General features: G+C 38.8%; 1 protein-coding gene across 2 annotated transcripts in view; it reads right to left on the bottom strand.

Moving 5' to 3' along the window:
* Positions 1-658: 658 nt before the first annotated feature.
* PDK1 (pyruvate dehydrogenase kinase 1) overlaps positions 659-15,758 on the bottom strand; it is a 30,216-nt gene continuing 15,116 nt past the window's right edge. For both annotated transcript variants that reach the window (XM_070581558.1, XM_070581559.1), the window contains exons 9-11: positions 8,923-9,033; positions 5,376-5,489; positions 659-3,367 (exon numbers count right to left, since the gene is read on the bottom strand). In XM_070581558.1, the coding sequence (XP_070437659.1) occupies positions 3,227-3,367; positions 5,376-5,489; positions 8,923-9,033 (366 nt within the window). In that variant the 3' untranslated portion in view covers positions 659-3,226. The remainder of the gene's footprint in view (positions 3,368-5,375; positions 5,490-8,922; positions 9,034-15,758) is intronic.

Genomic DNA, 15,758 nt, shown 5'->3' with positions numbered 1-15,758 from the left:
CGATGAAAAATTCCTCCAGGAAAAGCCACGTTTGCAAACCAGCTAACTCAATCCTGATTACCCATCTGTTAAAACTTCACATTTATGTCACAGAAATTGAAGACATAAACTGAAACAGGTTGACTGTTTTGGCTTCCTCTGTGATTAGCCACCCACACAGCCACAAAGGGACCATAACGTTAGTGTTTGTTTCCCCACTTCTTTACCTATGGAGTTCTGTTATGGAACTTGTCAGCTTTAACAATGAAGGGAAATTATGCTCATATCCCATCAACCAAGACTAGGATAGGAATCTATCTTTGACTAGAGGAGTTTAGTTGTGACTTTCAACTGGTACGAACAGAGGGTCATGCTGGTTAAATTAAGAACTTTCCTACCATTACTTATACTGTGAAAAGTTATTTGAAGAGTACATTAACATAACCTTTCAAAAATCACACAACAGAAGATCTTCATTGACGCAATAAGTCAGTCATCTGTGGATATTCGGATAAGAAACTCTAGGATAACCCAAACCATACACACTTTACCTCTTGCTTTCTCTACTAGAATATGCACATTGGAAAGTTCCAACCGTTTCCTCTACTGAAGACAGTGAGAATTACCAGGAGCCATCCAGGCACGACTTTCTGAATGTTTACAAAAGGCTGACCCTTGATGAGAGAAGAGACTTTTATTTAAAAAACATAATTATATTTTTAAAAACCTAAATTGACCCAATTCATTCTCAAAATAAGAGTTGATCCATGTTTTCAGTTTATTGCCTTACACAAAACATTTTATAAAATAATATGGTAGACTTCCACTTCAACATCTTCATGTAAAACTTCACAGTGCAAGAAAGTGATTGCTGCTGAGTATGAAGACATCTAAAGCCAACCAGTATTTTAAGCATAGGGTAGAATATTTTTGTGATTCTTCCTAAAAAATGTTAGCACATTCATTAAATTTTATAAAAATTTATAAAGATCACTTAGCATCCACTTCTTATCCTTCAGTATGTATTTTTATCTACATGGCATCACATTAAATGCTGGTGGACAAAACAGCTGAAGAATCTAAAAACTTTTCAGGTAGCACAATGATTTAAAGCCAACTACGAAACAGCTACCCTCCAAATATTTTTGTACGTAATTTTCTGTCCATTATCAAAATAACAAAGTGAAAAGGCTGTTATACCTTAAAAAGAAGCTAAAGGAAAATATTGTCCTTTTCCTTTGAAAATACCATTTCTTAGCTCTTAAAGAAGGAAAAACTTTAATTTTTGGGGGGAAGTGTTTCAAAGTAAAAACATCAAGTTTATGTCAATCGTACAAAAGTCTCATTTAGGAAAGAAAGTGAATACTTTGATTCAAAGGATTCTAAAATATTTCATCATTATAAGAAAAGTTTTAAACCAACAAAATTGTAGGAAACTAATAGAAGTCATCCACTAGCATATCCTATTGTTTTTCACAACACCCATATTAAGGAACAACAGGTTAGGTGAAAGATTTCTTTTTCCACCATTTGGTCAAATCAGCTAAACCCCTGGGCGAACCACACACTCGGAGTTCCAGGATCGTCATCTCTCAGGTGAGGAGCCTGGACTAACTGCCCTTTGACATCCCTTCCAACTTACAAATGTACGTAGAATTGTTAAGCTGACGTAATCCTTCTGAGAATGAGGTGTTCCCACTCACAGTATTTTCCAGATAAATAAAATTCCCCATTTAAGTAGTAAAGCTGTCCTTTAAACATTTAAAATCTTACTTTAAAATTTATTTTGAATGTACTTCCCTGTCGCCTAAAAAGAAGAGGAGGTATGGCTAACAACATGGTCGCCTCACTTCACGGTCTCCCAGTCCTGGCGGCTGACGCAGGGATCGGCAGACACAGCTTGGGCCCTGACTCCAATTCTGTGCCACTCTGGGCCACGTTCTGAATCTCAAAATGATGATGATACCACCTGCTCTAGATCTCTCTATTTTAAAGCCCAACAGAGTTATCATAATATACCAAAGTACTGGTAAACTACAAATTACCATACAAATGTAAAGGATTGTTGTGACAAACCCAAGTTGATTTTTTCCTGATAATAAAGTCTAGGTATTTTTTTATAAAATATAAGTTCTTTGTGAACACTTGCACATTTGCGATTCTGAACCTTTGGTTGCCTGACTATCCTCCTGTGTCAGTTTGCCTCCTGCTTCTAACTGCACCAGGCCTGAGATTCAGTTTGTATCTCCTGGAGTCTAGAAGTCTGACCTTTCAATAGGTGAAAACCAAAACCTAAAGACCTCTCTGTTATTTCAGTGAATGAGGTATCATTATGCCCTTTACAAGACTCGTTTCCTCCATCGGCGAGGCATCAGGTTCACCACGGAAGCGTTTTAAAAAGTGAGATTCCTGGGCTCCAGCCATAAAGAGTCTGATTCTGTACGTCTGGAGTAGGACCCAGAAAAACTCTGTTTCTCAAAATCTCCCCCAAGTAACCCTAACAATCAATAGCTCAGGTCTTCGGACTCACTGCTTTGCCCTCAAATCCCTTTCTAGGACTGTAGCAGTGCTGGGTTTAGTATAAAAATTCCCCCTTGCATTAATCACAAGTACATTCAAAGAAGATTGCGCAGGATCTTGGCTTAGCTCCATGGGGAACCAGTCATTACAATTCTTTGCAATAATATTAAAAAATGATTAACTTCCGAGTGAAGACAATGCATGTAGATGCTGAAAGGTTCTACACTTACAGGACAACTGCCTTCCGCTTTACTTGCAGTTAGTCACTGGTAATGAAGATCATCTTATTAGTTATCATTACCAAATAAAGGATGGCAGAACTCCTCCAAAAAAACGAAAGATGGCTAACTAGCTAATCAGTATTACTAAGAAAATGTTCTAGCAGACATAAACGTGAAGTATTTTTTAAAAACACACAGCTTCCCATAGAAACCCAAAAACTTCAACGCTTCCGAAGTCTACCATAAAGAGGAAAGTTGACCAAAACTATGGTTGTTTAAAAATATCTTCAATTAACTGTGAAAATATAAGTGTAAAATAGGTACAGTTTCATCCTTTAGGAGGTTTAACAGGCATAAACGGAATTCATTATCCATTTATTCTACCCAAAAAGTTAATTGTGAAAACAACAGGTGAAGTATTTGGTATAAGGTAGTTCTGAACACCAAATCTCTTCCAAATTTAATACAAAAGCCACAGCTGGATTTTGCAGGTGTCCCAAGTCTATCTAGGCGCTACGGAACGTTGTCATGTCCTTCGGTTCTCTGCTGGGGACGCACCAGTCGTCAGCCTCGTGGTTGGCGTTGTAATGCTTCCAGGCAGCTTTGTTATACACGGGGAGTCTTTCTACTGATTCTGTGGACAGCGCCTGAAAGAGAAAGAAGGACCCAAGTCTGGCATGTTTTTACATTTCATTATCTGGGAAAATATACAATGGCAAAAAGATTACTACAAATTAAACAATACTTTATTGGATTTGTATTTTATTAATCATAACACCATCTACCTACATTTTAAAATAGTGTACATATTTGAAACAGTTTACTTACTAAGTCTACAGCACTGCTTGGTGTGCACGTTGACATGCTTGCCTGGCATGCAAGCAAGACTTTCTAGCTTGCAGTACTTCTCCAGCCAGCCTGCCAGCTGCTGGACTGCAAGCTTACACAGGTCTAACAGACACCTCTTACAAAGCACAAGCCACAAGTTCATTAATTGAAAAAGCCAGTTAAGTATAAAAGCATAACAACTGATATATGTACCTTAATAGATGTAATTGCACAATCATTTAATGAAGTCTATTTTAATTATTCATTAGAAGAAATGCTATTTTTTCAGTATAGTCATTGTACTTTAAAAAAACGTCATCATAACAATATTATTATCAGTAAATATACAACTATGTCCAAGGCATCTTGACTTTTGCTTGAACAATTCTTGGCCCTGGGTTTGAGCTGTGTCTTCTCCTTCTGCCACTAGAGCCACCAATTTCAGTGACAGCATATGTCATCTCTGCATCATGCATCATTTCAGGTTCCCAATTCCATTACCTTTCATTCACTGCTCTCTTTCAGCTTCCTGAAAATCACTGGAACCTGACAGCAACTATGTTCCTCATTATCTTCTTCAGTTACGATATTTCAGTAGGATTTCAACCTAAAGGTATTTCCCAAGATGTAGAAAATATTGAACTGGAAATTTCATTCCAATAATGATAAGGAAGATCTTTGATGTTGATGATTTTAATGATTCTTTAAGACTTCCTATCTTCTGTTTTTTCCAAAATGGAACTAAAAATCTTTCACTTACATATTCTCTTTAAATATGTCAGAACTACCAGAATCCCTTGGTCAATTATGTGGATCAAAAATGTTACATTTGGTGACAAAAATATTGCCTTCATGTCACCCTTTTTAAGTTCCTCATAATTGAGATGGATTAAAAAAAGAAAAGTAACTATTATCTTGAAAGACTTTAACCTTTTCAGACAAATTTTTCCAATATAAAATCTTCAGCATTTCCTATAAAGTAGGTGCCATCTAGTGGACAGAACAAGAAACTAGAGTCACTAAATAGGTGCTACCAGTCCTCCGCCTGGTGGATTATGGTGCCCAGTGCTTTCCATCCCTGCAAAATACACTGATCTCTGCAGAAACACGTGGACCGTCCCAGACCAGCAGCTCAGTGCTTCTGCTCCCACCAGGTGAGCTACATGCATACCAAGAGTCACCTACGCTTGTTCCCAAATCTGTCTATACAATTACAACTGTAATTCTAACTACAAAATCATGTATTGCTCCACAAGAAAAGGGGGGTTTTCTGAAAACGAAGATGAATGCTTTAGAAAGACTCATGAAAGCAAGTTACATAAAAATTGCTGTCAAATCAGAGTCAGAAAACATCTGTAAAGGACTGCAGAAAAATCAAAAAGGATTACGCACTTGGTTGTTTGTTTAAGAAACCAAAACAATGCATTGTAAGTACAGCTTTTCCAAGAAAGACAACTGAAACTTCAACCTGCAGACCCAAATACAAAGAAAGGGCCTTGGCAGTACATCAAAAGATTGGTAGATCAATGTCCATTCACGTGTTTTATGTTAAAATTAAATTTGTAAAATATATAACTTTGGATGATGCTCCACTTCAACCTGATTTTTTTCTATTAACCATCATGGTCCTGATCATTACAGATAAGAGCGTTTCTTTTCCCATAGTCAAGGAGATTATTTGGCAAAATAGATCGAGATCCTATATAAAAAATCTTATTCTTATATTTTAATAGCATGAGGTAGAGAAAATGTCATTACAGCTAAATATTGGCATCTTTTCTTACCATAAATGAGGTGTCAGTAAATCAAGAAGACTGGAGTTATTACCTTAATGTAGATCACTGCATCCGTCCCATAACCCTCTAGGGAATACAGCTTGAGGTCTCCTTGGAAGTATTGTGCATAAAGTCGTGATATGGGCAATCCATAACCAAAACCAGCCTGTTTGATGAGAAAAATGAAATTCTCTTCAGAAAGCCACACACTGACATACTTTTCTAATTAAAATAAATGCTCCTGAGTATCCCAGGGCTATCAGAGCCTGCCTCGAAGAGATCCATTAATACCCAAGTATCACTAATGATCAAGCTGAAGCCTAGTTGGGTAATACATTAGATGACTCCCCTTGGGTCATTTAAGACTCCTCATTCTTCTTATTTCTATAAAGTGACTTGTGGGGCTCTGGAAAAAACATGTTGCTGTTCTTCACTGTCCTAGAGTATCCCAATACTGCTTTTGGGAATATCATATAAAATATGTGCTCTCTTTTAAGAGCAAGAGTAGAAAACACCTTGTTGCAGCTTAAGAGATATATCTCATTACTTCATACCATGAATTTCTAGCCCGTGTTCTGAACCTGGAGAGATCCATAATAGGTCTACTTTCTTAATTCTGACAGGCCACTTCCCTACTTAAAAATCTTCAAAGCATATCACCACGACCCCACCTCGCAGCATCCCCAACCCATTTGTTGCCTTGAGATAAAAAATCCAAGCTTCTAAAAAGAGCTTTCAAGACCCAATAAGATCAGGTCTTTGCCTCCCACTTCCCAGTCCAGCTGAACTAAATCTCCTGCTCTTAAGTTCCTCAAACATATCACGTTATTTTTCACTCGGGAGTCTTTGTTCATCCCGTTCCTAGTATCTAGAACGGCCTTCTTACCTGGATAAATCCTAGAATTTTTAACGCAAAGCAAAACATTTGGATAAGTGTACAAACAGTTTTTATCACCAAGTCAGGTGTTCAATGACATTCCATATAACGCTTTAGTTAAGAGCTTACACGGTTTCAGGATTCAGAGTGCCATTAACAAATCCAGGCTCTGGCTTTACTCACTTCCATCATTTATTACTTGACTTTTCTAACCAGAGTTTCTGTTTGCCCCTCCTAATCAACCCTCCATTCTCCACATTTCTCCCTGCCCTGGGAGGCTGACCTGAAAGGATGGCATCAGTGGGTTCCATGCCCTCTGCCTCAGCGAGTCTGGCCAATGGAGAATCCAGGAGGAGTTCAGAGGGGTCAGATCAGGGTATTCATTCCCCCTCTTCCTTCCCTTGGGCAGGCTGGGCCCCTTGAGAGTAAGCAGCTGCTCCGCCACTTTCCCTTCTTCTGGGTTCTGCTAAGTTCTCCTCCTTTTCCCTTTGATTCAGGGTAGGGACAGCTCTACTGCTGCTAGCCTTGGATTCCTGCACTATCCCTACTTCTATTTTTGTAAATAAGCTTTCCTTAAATTACCATAATTTGAGTGAGCTCTCTCTTTGCTTTTGGGACCCTGACTGATACATTATTTGGTTCCAGAAACAGCCCCAAGAAAACTGCACAAGCAGGTGGCGCAGGATCCCACGGTGCCTGACCTGCTCTAACACTGCTTCTCCCTTAACCACACCTATGGACTCATGGGACATCCCCTTTAGATAGTTTAAGAGAATAAAACCAGGATGGGCTCGGCCCACTGATGGATCTACAGTGCACCAGCACCAGCTAAAAGTGGATGTCCTTTCACTGTAACCTCTCTCAGGGGTGGGCCTGAAAGACAGGAGTGAAGGAAACTCCTACCAGTGGGCAGAACTTGAGGTGGTACCCTACAGGGACTCAAGGGCAGGGCAAACACGCTGGCTTGGAGTCAGGGACTTGCAAAGAACAAAACAGATAACTGATGAGAGGGAGCTCTGGAAGAGAGGGATGCAGATGGTCCTCTCTGCATGGGCTCACAGTGTGAAGATATTCCGTCCATGCAAATGCCCACCAGAAGGCATCCACGTGGAAGAAGCTCTCAGTAATTGGGTAGACAAGGGATCACTCCTGTGGATATCAAGCAGCCTTTCTCCAGCTGTCCCAGTGCCTGCTTACTGGGTCCACTTACAAAGTGGTCATGACATTAGGAAAGGGGCTCTGTGCAGGCTGAACAACTGTCTTACCCTCGGCAAGCCTGTGTAGGTATATAGGGGAGCCTGTGCCATGTCAAGCCTCCTGTTTTCTTAAAAATTCACATAAAATTTGCATCCTTAGCAACACATTTAATCATCACAATAACCTGATTTCTAAAGTTGGGGAAACTGTGGTATTAAAATGTCAATAATTTTCCCAGGGGCCGGCCCCGAGGTGGAGTGGTTAAGTTCTCACACTCCGCTTTGGTGGCCCAAGGTTTCTCTGGTTCGGATCCACGGACACGACACCACTCATCAAGCCATGCTGAGGCAGCATCTCACATGCCACAACTAGAAGGACCCACAACTAAAAATACACAACTATATACTGGAGCGCTTTGGGGAGAAAAAGGAAAAATAAAATAGTGAAAAATAATAATAATAATTTTCCCAAAGCTACACAGCTAGGATGTGGTGGAGTGAGGAATGGAACCAGAGAGACCGAGGTCCAGCCTGGACGAAGACGCTATGCCACTCTCCACAAAAATGCCACAGTATTTGTCTACTACAAAAGCAGTTTATCCCTTCTCTCCCCTTACTTCTCAGAGTAAAATCAGAATCTGAGAAGACGCTCATGTTTATTATTGGGCCTTGTACGTCTCTTGGCACACAGATGCCTACCCTGGGAGCCACAAAGCTCCATTTGAGAAGCACATCACTGGAGCAATCATTTTAAAAGTTTGTAAGCCATGAACTATATTACAGGTGTAGCTACAGAATTTGTGCTGTGTTAACACATAAAACTATTAGAATAAAGTCCTTCCAGTAACTTCCCAGACAGAGTCTAAAATAGATTTACCCTATATTGTATCTCATCATGTTATGTCATAACTCCAATGTACCTGCCAGAGAAGTTTAAAGCCTGGAAGAATAGTTCTTCCAGAATTACTGGTCAGAGATTTGGCAAAGAGCTTTGCTGAGAGCTGGACAAGGATACAGTCAATTCAAAAGCTAACCTTATTAAACTTGAAAATAGGTGACTAAGATGAATAAAAATTAACATCAAAACAATTATAATTTGAGCCATTTCCAGGTTGGGGATTAAACTGATCAGAATTCTGGTCTTATTTCTGGGTCTAGAACATGAGCTCTTTCTAATTACAAGTACTGGAGGAAAAAAAAAAATCAAAACTAAAGATTAAATCAGTGTTGGCCAAATACTAGTAAAACCGGTAATTTAACCTTCACCTTAGAAACAGCGTGTCAGATGTGGTTTACCAGGTGAAAACCTCTGGCATATCACTATCAAGCTTGGCAACGAGACACTAAAACGACACTCTCTGTCCTGTGTTCTTTTCAATCAAAAGAAAAGAGGAAAGTGTTTTTTTCTAATAGCTTCCCTTCTTCCTTGTGGTGTACCCTACACAAGGGTTTAACTGATTTATTTGGTAACTGATATATTTTTGGCAGTTCACAAAAACATACTTCATTATCTCTTGATCACATACCAGGGGCACTGCTCGGGATGTCTCCACACGAGGCCGGGGTGCGGTTGAGTACATGTAGTTGAAGAGTCTGTCAATCTTCCTCAAAGGAACACCACCTCCTCGGTCACTCATCTAAGATGAGAAAGGATCACGCCCTATGACCAAGTCCCATAAATAGCAAAGTACCAATGCATACCCACAGTGTCACAGTTAACTGTTGGCTGGAGAGTACCGCTTTTCAAAATGAATACTACGCAATCCAAGTTGGGAATGGAAACTTTGGCCCACTGGCAGACTTAACACAATTCCTCTAATACACAGAACTCTAATACATAAGAAACTCACTCATAATACAAATTCAGTGCTGTGGCCTGTGTATTTACTTAAGTCACACTAACAGTGCAATATAGCACAGAAATGGGGCCTAAGCTATCTTGGATGTAACAAGAAATTTGTTATTCCTTTCTGGTGAGCAGTTTGGCAAACAGATTAAAAATGCATGAACTCTTTGACCCAATCATGTTTATCCTAAGAAAATAATCAGAAACGTTTGCAAGGTATTTATGAGAACATCCATCATAGTATTACAAAGAACAGCTAAAACTGGATTACAACCTAAACAGGGGACTGTTTAAGTAAACTAGCGTACATTCTAAAACAGAATACTATTGAGCCATTAAATATTATGTAGAATTGTATGTACCGGCATGAGAGATGTTCACAAAATATTGTGCAACAGCAAAAAGTTACAAAGAGGCATTCATAATATTCTAATTTTGTGAAAATTACATTATAAAAAGTCTGTAATGATATATAATTTTATTGTCTATTGAATTATGAGTGATTTTCTTCTTTTGAGTTTCTACTTTCTGAATTTTTTTTCACAATTTCTTTTATTATGAAAAAAACAGCATAATTTTCATGTTCAGGGAGGAAAAAAACAGAACCACTTCACTGTGTTGCAGAGTCTCATCTACAAGCAATTTCACAGCTTAGCCTCCCAGAGAATTTTCTGGTGAGTTTATTAAAAAAAATAGGTCTTTATATTGTTCTTATTCTTTTTCCTGACTCAAATCATTACACAGATTGAATTTAATCATTTATTTATAGATTATCTTCATTTTTTTTCCTTCACAGTTAATATGGACTTATTTTCCTAGTTACTGTACAGTTTATATTCTAATCTGCCACAGCCATTTTCCTTTGTTACAAAATCTAAACTGATTCTATCTACAACATTAAAATAGTTTTCTCATATACAAAAAAATCTGCTTTTAACATATGTATATAGATATATGGATAGATAAAAATAGTACTGAATGGTATGTATTAAAAAGTCAATAGGCTGGATGGCTTATAGTTGAGTTTTTATGTAGTCTTTAAAAAATCTTTAAAGGGGCCGGTCCCGTGGCCAAGTGGTTAAGTTGGCGCACTCCGCTTGGGCGGCCCAGGGTTTCGCTGATTCGGATCCTGGGCGCCGACATGGCGCAGACATGGCACTCATCAGGCCATGCTGAGGCAGTGTCCCACACAGCACAACCAGAGGCACTCACAACTAGAATATACAGCTATGTACTGGGGGACTTTGGGGAGAAGGAGGAGGAGAAAAAAAATCTTTACAGTATGGATATATGTTACTTTCATAATGGAAATTACATAGCTATTTTAATTTTTTAAATAAAAATCTGCTGGGAAATACCATTTGAAGACTTGCCTCTGACATATCTACAATGAGATCATTGCAGTATAAAAGTACTCAAGGACTTTGGTAAGAACTTATATGTAGCAGTATGCTTGAAACTGTTCTCAGCTATGAATTCAAAGCCCTGTGAAGAGATTTATTTTAGTAAGATGAATAAAAAGCTCTGGCTATTTTCTGAGATCCATCAATTTGTTAATTATTCATCCTTTAATTTAATGCTCTGCTGCACACTTGCTGGTAACGTGAGTAAGAAGTGTAGCTGTTCTATAAACATTAAGTAAGTAGACAACATATTACAATAGATATTAAGATAAAAAGGCAGAACTTCAATAAATATTTCCTGATTTTTTCCTTAACTTTTTGGCCAGAAAGACTATAGCAATCCAGAAGGTCTGAAACAGCAAGTGCTTTCTAGCCTCAGGCTCGTCTGAGAAAAGCACAGAGCTGAGCAGAAAGGACAGAGGTGACAGGAATATAGTTAAGAACTATATTCCATTGCTTTACAGCCAACAACACAATAAACTAGAACCAGTAGGTTTTTAAAGTGGTCAAAAGAGCTTCCAAGAGAGTTGTAACAGATGCTGTTATACCAGAGAATCTGAGTTCTCTGGGAAAAGAGAAGGTGGGAATAATGGGAGAGAGAGATGTTTGGTCTGTATATATTTAAGACAAGAATAATGTACTCTGATGAAAAATACATTGAGAAAGAATGTGAAAATTAAACAAAAAGTCTTTCATTAAAATAATTTGGGAAAAAAAATGTAGAATCATGGAACATAAACCAATGCCAAGGAAAAGGAAAGAGATTATGAAAGAGATGGGCGGTGGGGAGTAATGTCAACAGGAAGTCTGAGGAAAGGAAGCCTGCCAATTATTTTTCAAGTTTGCTCTTCAGTGCATGAAATCACCACTTCTCAATGTCATCTCACCAAGAGTTGCCATCCCTAACTTCCTGTTCCCCATAACACTGGGCTCCCTGGGCTAATTCATGTGACTTTCAGGTCCAAGGGAAATGAACCACTACTGACTTGATGACAGCTCTGAAGCAGGAGATTTACTAACCCTGGACTCACCCAGAGTTCCTGAAGTCCCTTACTCAACAGCTTTTTCCATGTCAAGCTTGTAAAATCACCAACAGCGAAGGAACCAAGACGTTTACATTTTAATTTAAAAGACACGTGACTCTAACACTTAGGTTATTTACTGAATACAGACCAAACAAAATCTGAAAGAGCAGCTAGAGCTGTAAGACAGAAAAAATCAATTCTGTCACGTGATGTTCAGCAGAGGGATAAAAGGTGAAAAATGTTAATAATCTGAACTAAAAGAATGGGGGAAAAAAACCCAGGCCTTGATCCTGAAAGTCTAGGGTAAGACAGGAGGATGAAAGCTCTATTGAAGAAAATTAAAGCAAGCATTTAACATCTAAAGAGATTACAAGAGTACACGCACTCACGTGACCTTGGAAGTCAGGAGGAGGAGCAACAGGTGGAGGCAGAGCCCAACACAGGTAGGGCTTTCACAGGGGCTTCGAGAACAGTCTGTTCAAGACCCTAATGAGATTTTCTTTCTTTTGTTTTAACAGCTTTATTGAAATATAATTCACATACCATACAATTCACCAATTTAAAGTGTGCAACTCAATGGTTTTTAATGTACTCACAGATATGTGCAACCATCTCCACAGACAATTTTGGAATATTTTTGTTACCTTAAAAAGAAATCTTGGCCTCTTTACTGATTACACTCCTAAGCAACCACTAATGTATGTCTTGTCCCTATATAACGTTTTCAGTGTTGTAGCATATAACAATACTTCCTTTCTTTTATGGCGAAATAACAGTCCATTGTATGGATACATCACATTTTGTTGATCCAGTCACCCGTTGATGAATGTGTGGGCTGTTTCCAGTTTTTGACTCTTGTGAATAATGCTGCTATGAACATCCATGTTTAAGTTTTTGCTTGAATATCTGTTTTCAATCCTTTAGGGCATACACCTAGGAGTGGAACTGCTGGGTCATTATGAACCTTTCTTTACACCAAATAGACAGATTCCCTAAGCAAAGCTTGGCCATCAGCACCGAATGAGTCTCTGCTGAGTGCCTAAGAGCTCAGCGGACCTTGATCCATGCAGTGATGGATGAACACAAGTAATGGAAAGCAGCTGCAGATGAGCATGCTAAAGCACATGACACAGAAGCAAAAACAGGGACAAGAAAGACCATGCTGCAGCACAAATGAAGTCAGATAGGACCTAGGTTGGATGAAGTAAACCTTAATAGGCAAGTAGCTGACATATAACTAACCGAAAAATAGACACACGTTAGCATCTGGGCTAAAAAACAGTGACATCACATTAAGTAAGCGTCACATTACTTTTTCAGCAAACAGATGGTATTGCCATATACTTATTAGTGCCTCACTCTTTTAAATGAACAGCCAAAAGAGAGAAACACAAAAAGAAATTCAGGGGAAACAGGCAGTACAGAGAGCAGAGACATTAATTTTTTTAAAAACAACTATCATTAATATCCTCAGAGTGATAAAAGAAGATAAAACTAGAACAGAATACCATAAAAAAGGAATAATAAAAAATAGGAGTCATTGGAAATCTATAAGAAGACAATGGAAATAAAAATTCAATAGAAGGGCTGGGAATTTAAAGCTGAGGAAATCTCAGAGTAGAATAAAAAGTTAAAGAGACAAAAAAACAGGAGGAAAAAAAGATAAGAAAAATCAGAGGATCATTTCATGAAGCCCAGCATCCTTCAAATACGACCATCAGAAAGAGAAACAGCATGAAAGAAAGTATCAAAGCAGCAGTGGAAAGTCTACATTCTAAAGGGCCCAGCCCAAGGAGTAAGAAGAGACCCACCACCAAGTCACGTCACTATGAAATTTCAGAATAGAGCTGAAGAGAAGATCTTAAAAGCTTCAGTCAAAACAACAACATCTGACACCTAAAACTGGTTGCATACAAAGGAATGGGAATTGGAATAAGCATAAGTCTTCTCAAAAGGAACAGCAGGAATGACTTCAGCAAAAATAGGGGAAAAGGAGCTCCAAAGTCTCTCCTCCACCGAAGCACTGAGAAAAAAGCCAAACTGTCAGAATCAGCTTTGTTCAGCACTCTGGAAATTAACCAAAGGCTTGCAGCAGTTTGGGGAGCATTTAGTCAAGAAAAACAACAGTGAGCTCTGCAGTGTTTTCACTTGGCTTATTCCCTGCCCCATCCTCAACCCTATCAGTAACATGCAGTCAGGCTGAAAGCCAACAGCCTGGCAGCCACTGGAAAGGCTGTCTGTTTTTGACCTGATTCTGAGCTCCCTAATGCAAAAAGTCTTGTACACACTGACTCCCCATTCTCAGAAACATTTGTCAAAAACAATTAGAGGGAATTGATTAATTTGAGGGTTGCCTGAGGCAGTCCACAACAGTTAAGACAAACAATAGGCTAACCAAAAGCTTAATAGGAAAAGCTAGGAAATGAGACCTCCATAGGGGCTTAGAAAAGATCAGGGATATCCTGGGAATCAAAAAGTTATGTTCATGCCTAGGGCTACACTCAAATTCAGGAAAGACTTGAAAGAGTCCTATGCTTTCACCTCTGACTGACCTTCAGGCTCCGAACAAGCAGGACCTAAACATTAACTAAGAGTTGTCAACTGCCTGGCTGAGTGTTGAAGGTGTGCCCCAATGCACACACAGAGTCCTTTGATAAAGACAGGGAGACGGTATTTAAGTAAATCTCAGCCCAATCATTAGTTGACCACCACTAAGCTAACTGGCAGACACTTCAGTGGTCACACACAACAAAGAATATAGACTTTACAGAATTAGTTTTTAAAAAGTCTCTAAACAAACAAACAATAACCACCAACCTTGGAGAGGGGGAAAGTATCTGATCTTCCGAGTTGTCACATTAGATTATTTTAAATGTCTAATTTTCAACAAAAGTTATAAGGCATGCAAAGAAACATGAAAGTATGGCCCAAACACAGGGGAAGAAAGGAATCAACAGAAACTATACATGGGAAAACTCTGACTTACTAAACAAAGACTTTATTATTTTAAATATGTTCAAAGAACTAAAGGAAATCACTTCTACAGAACTAAAGGCAGATATGAGGATGATATCTCACCACACAGAGAACAGCAATTAAAAAAAGGTAGAAATTAAATAAGAAAACCAAATAGAAATTCTGGAGTTGAGAAGTATAATAACTGAAATAAAAAGTTCACTGGAATAGCTCAACAGCATATTTAAACATGTGGAAGAAAGAATCAGCCACAGTGAAAACAAGTCAATTGAAATTATCCAGTGTGAGAAACATAAAGACAAAAGGAAGTGAAGGGGCCAGCCTGGTGGCACAGAGGTTAAGTTCACACGTTCTGCTTTAGCAGCCCAGGGTTCGCCAGTTTGGACCCTGAGTGCAGACCTAGGCACTGCTTATCAAGCCATGGTGTGGCAGGCATCCTGCATATAAAGTAGAGGAAGATGGGCATGGATGTTAGCTCAGGGCCAGTCTTTCTCAGCAAAAAGAGGAGGATTGGCAGCAGATGTTAGCTGAGGGCTAATCTTCCTCAAAAAAAAAAAAAAAAAAAGGAATGAGGAAAAATGAATAGAGCTTCAGAGATCTGCGGGATTTCATCAAGTGTACCAACATGCACATATTGGGAATCCCAGAAGGAGAGGAGAGAGAGAAAAGGGTAGAAAGAATACTTGAAGAAATGATGGCTGAAAACTTCCCAATTTTGATGAAAAAGATGAAGCTCATCAAACTCCAAGTATAATAAACTCAAAAGAGATTCAGCCTGGACAGATCATAATCAAACTGTCAAAAGCCAGGAAGAATCAATCTTGAAAGCAGCAAAAGAAGCGACTCATTACATACATAGAGGATCCTAGTAAGATTAACAGCTGCATTTCTTAGCAGAAACCATGGAGGCCAGAAGGCAGTAGGATGAACATATTCAAAGTGCTGAAAGAAAGACTATCAGTCAAGAATTCAGCATCCAGTAAAATTACCCCTCAAAAATGAGGGAGAAATTAAGACAGTCTCAAATAAGCAAAAACTGAGAGAGTTCATCATTGGTAGATCTGCCCCATCAAGAAATGATAAAGAGAATCTTGAGCCAGCCTGATGGCCTA

Source organism: Equus przewalskii, chromosome 17, assembly GCF_037783145.1.
Source record: "Equus przewalskii isolate Varuska chromosome 17, EquPr2, whole genome shotgun sequence".
NCBI lineage: Eukaryota > Metazoa > Chordata > Mammalia > Perissodactyla > Equidae > Equus > Equus przewalskii.
This window is presented reverse-complemented; position numbering and strand designations above follow the sequence as displayed.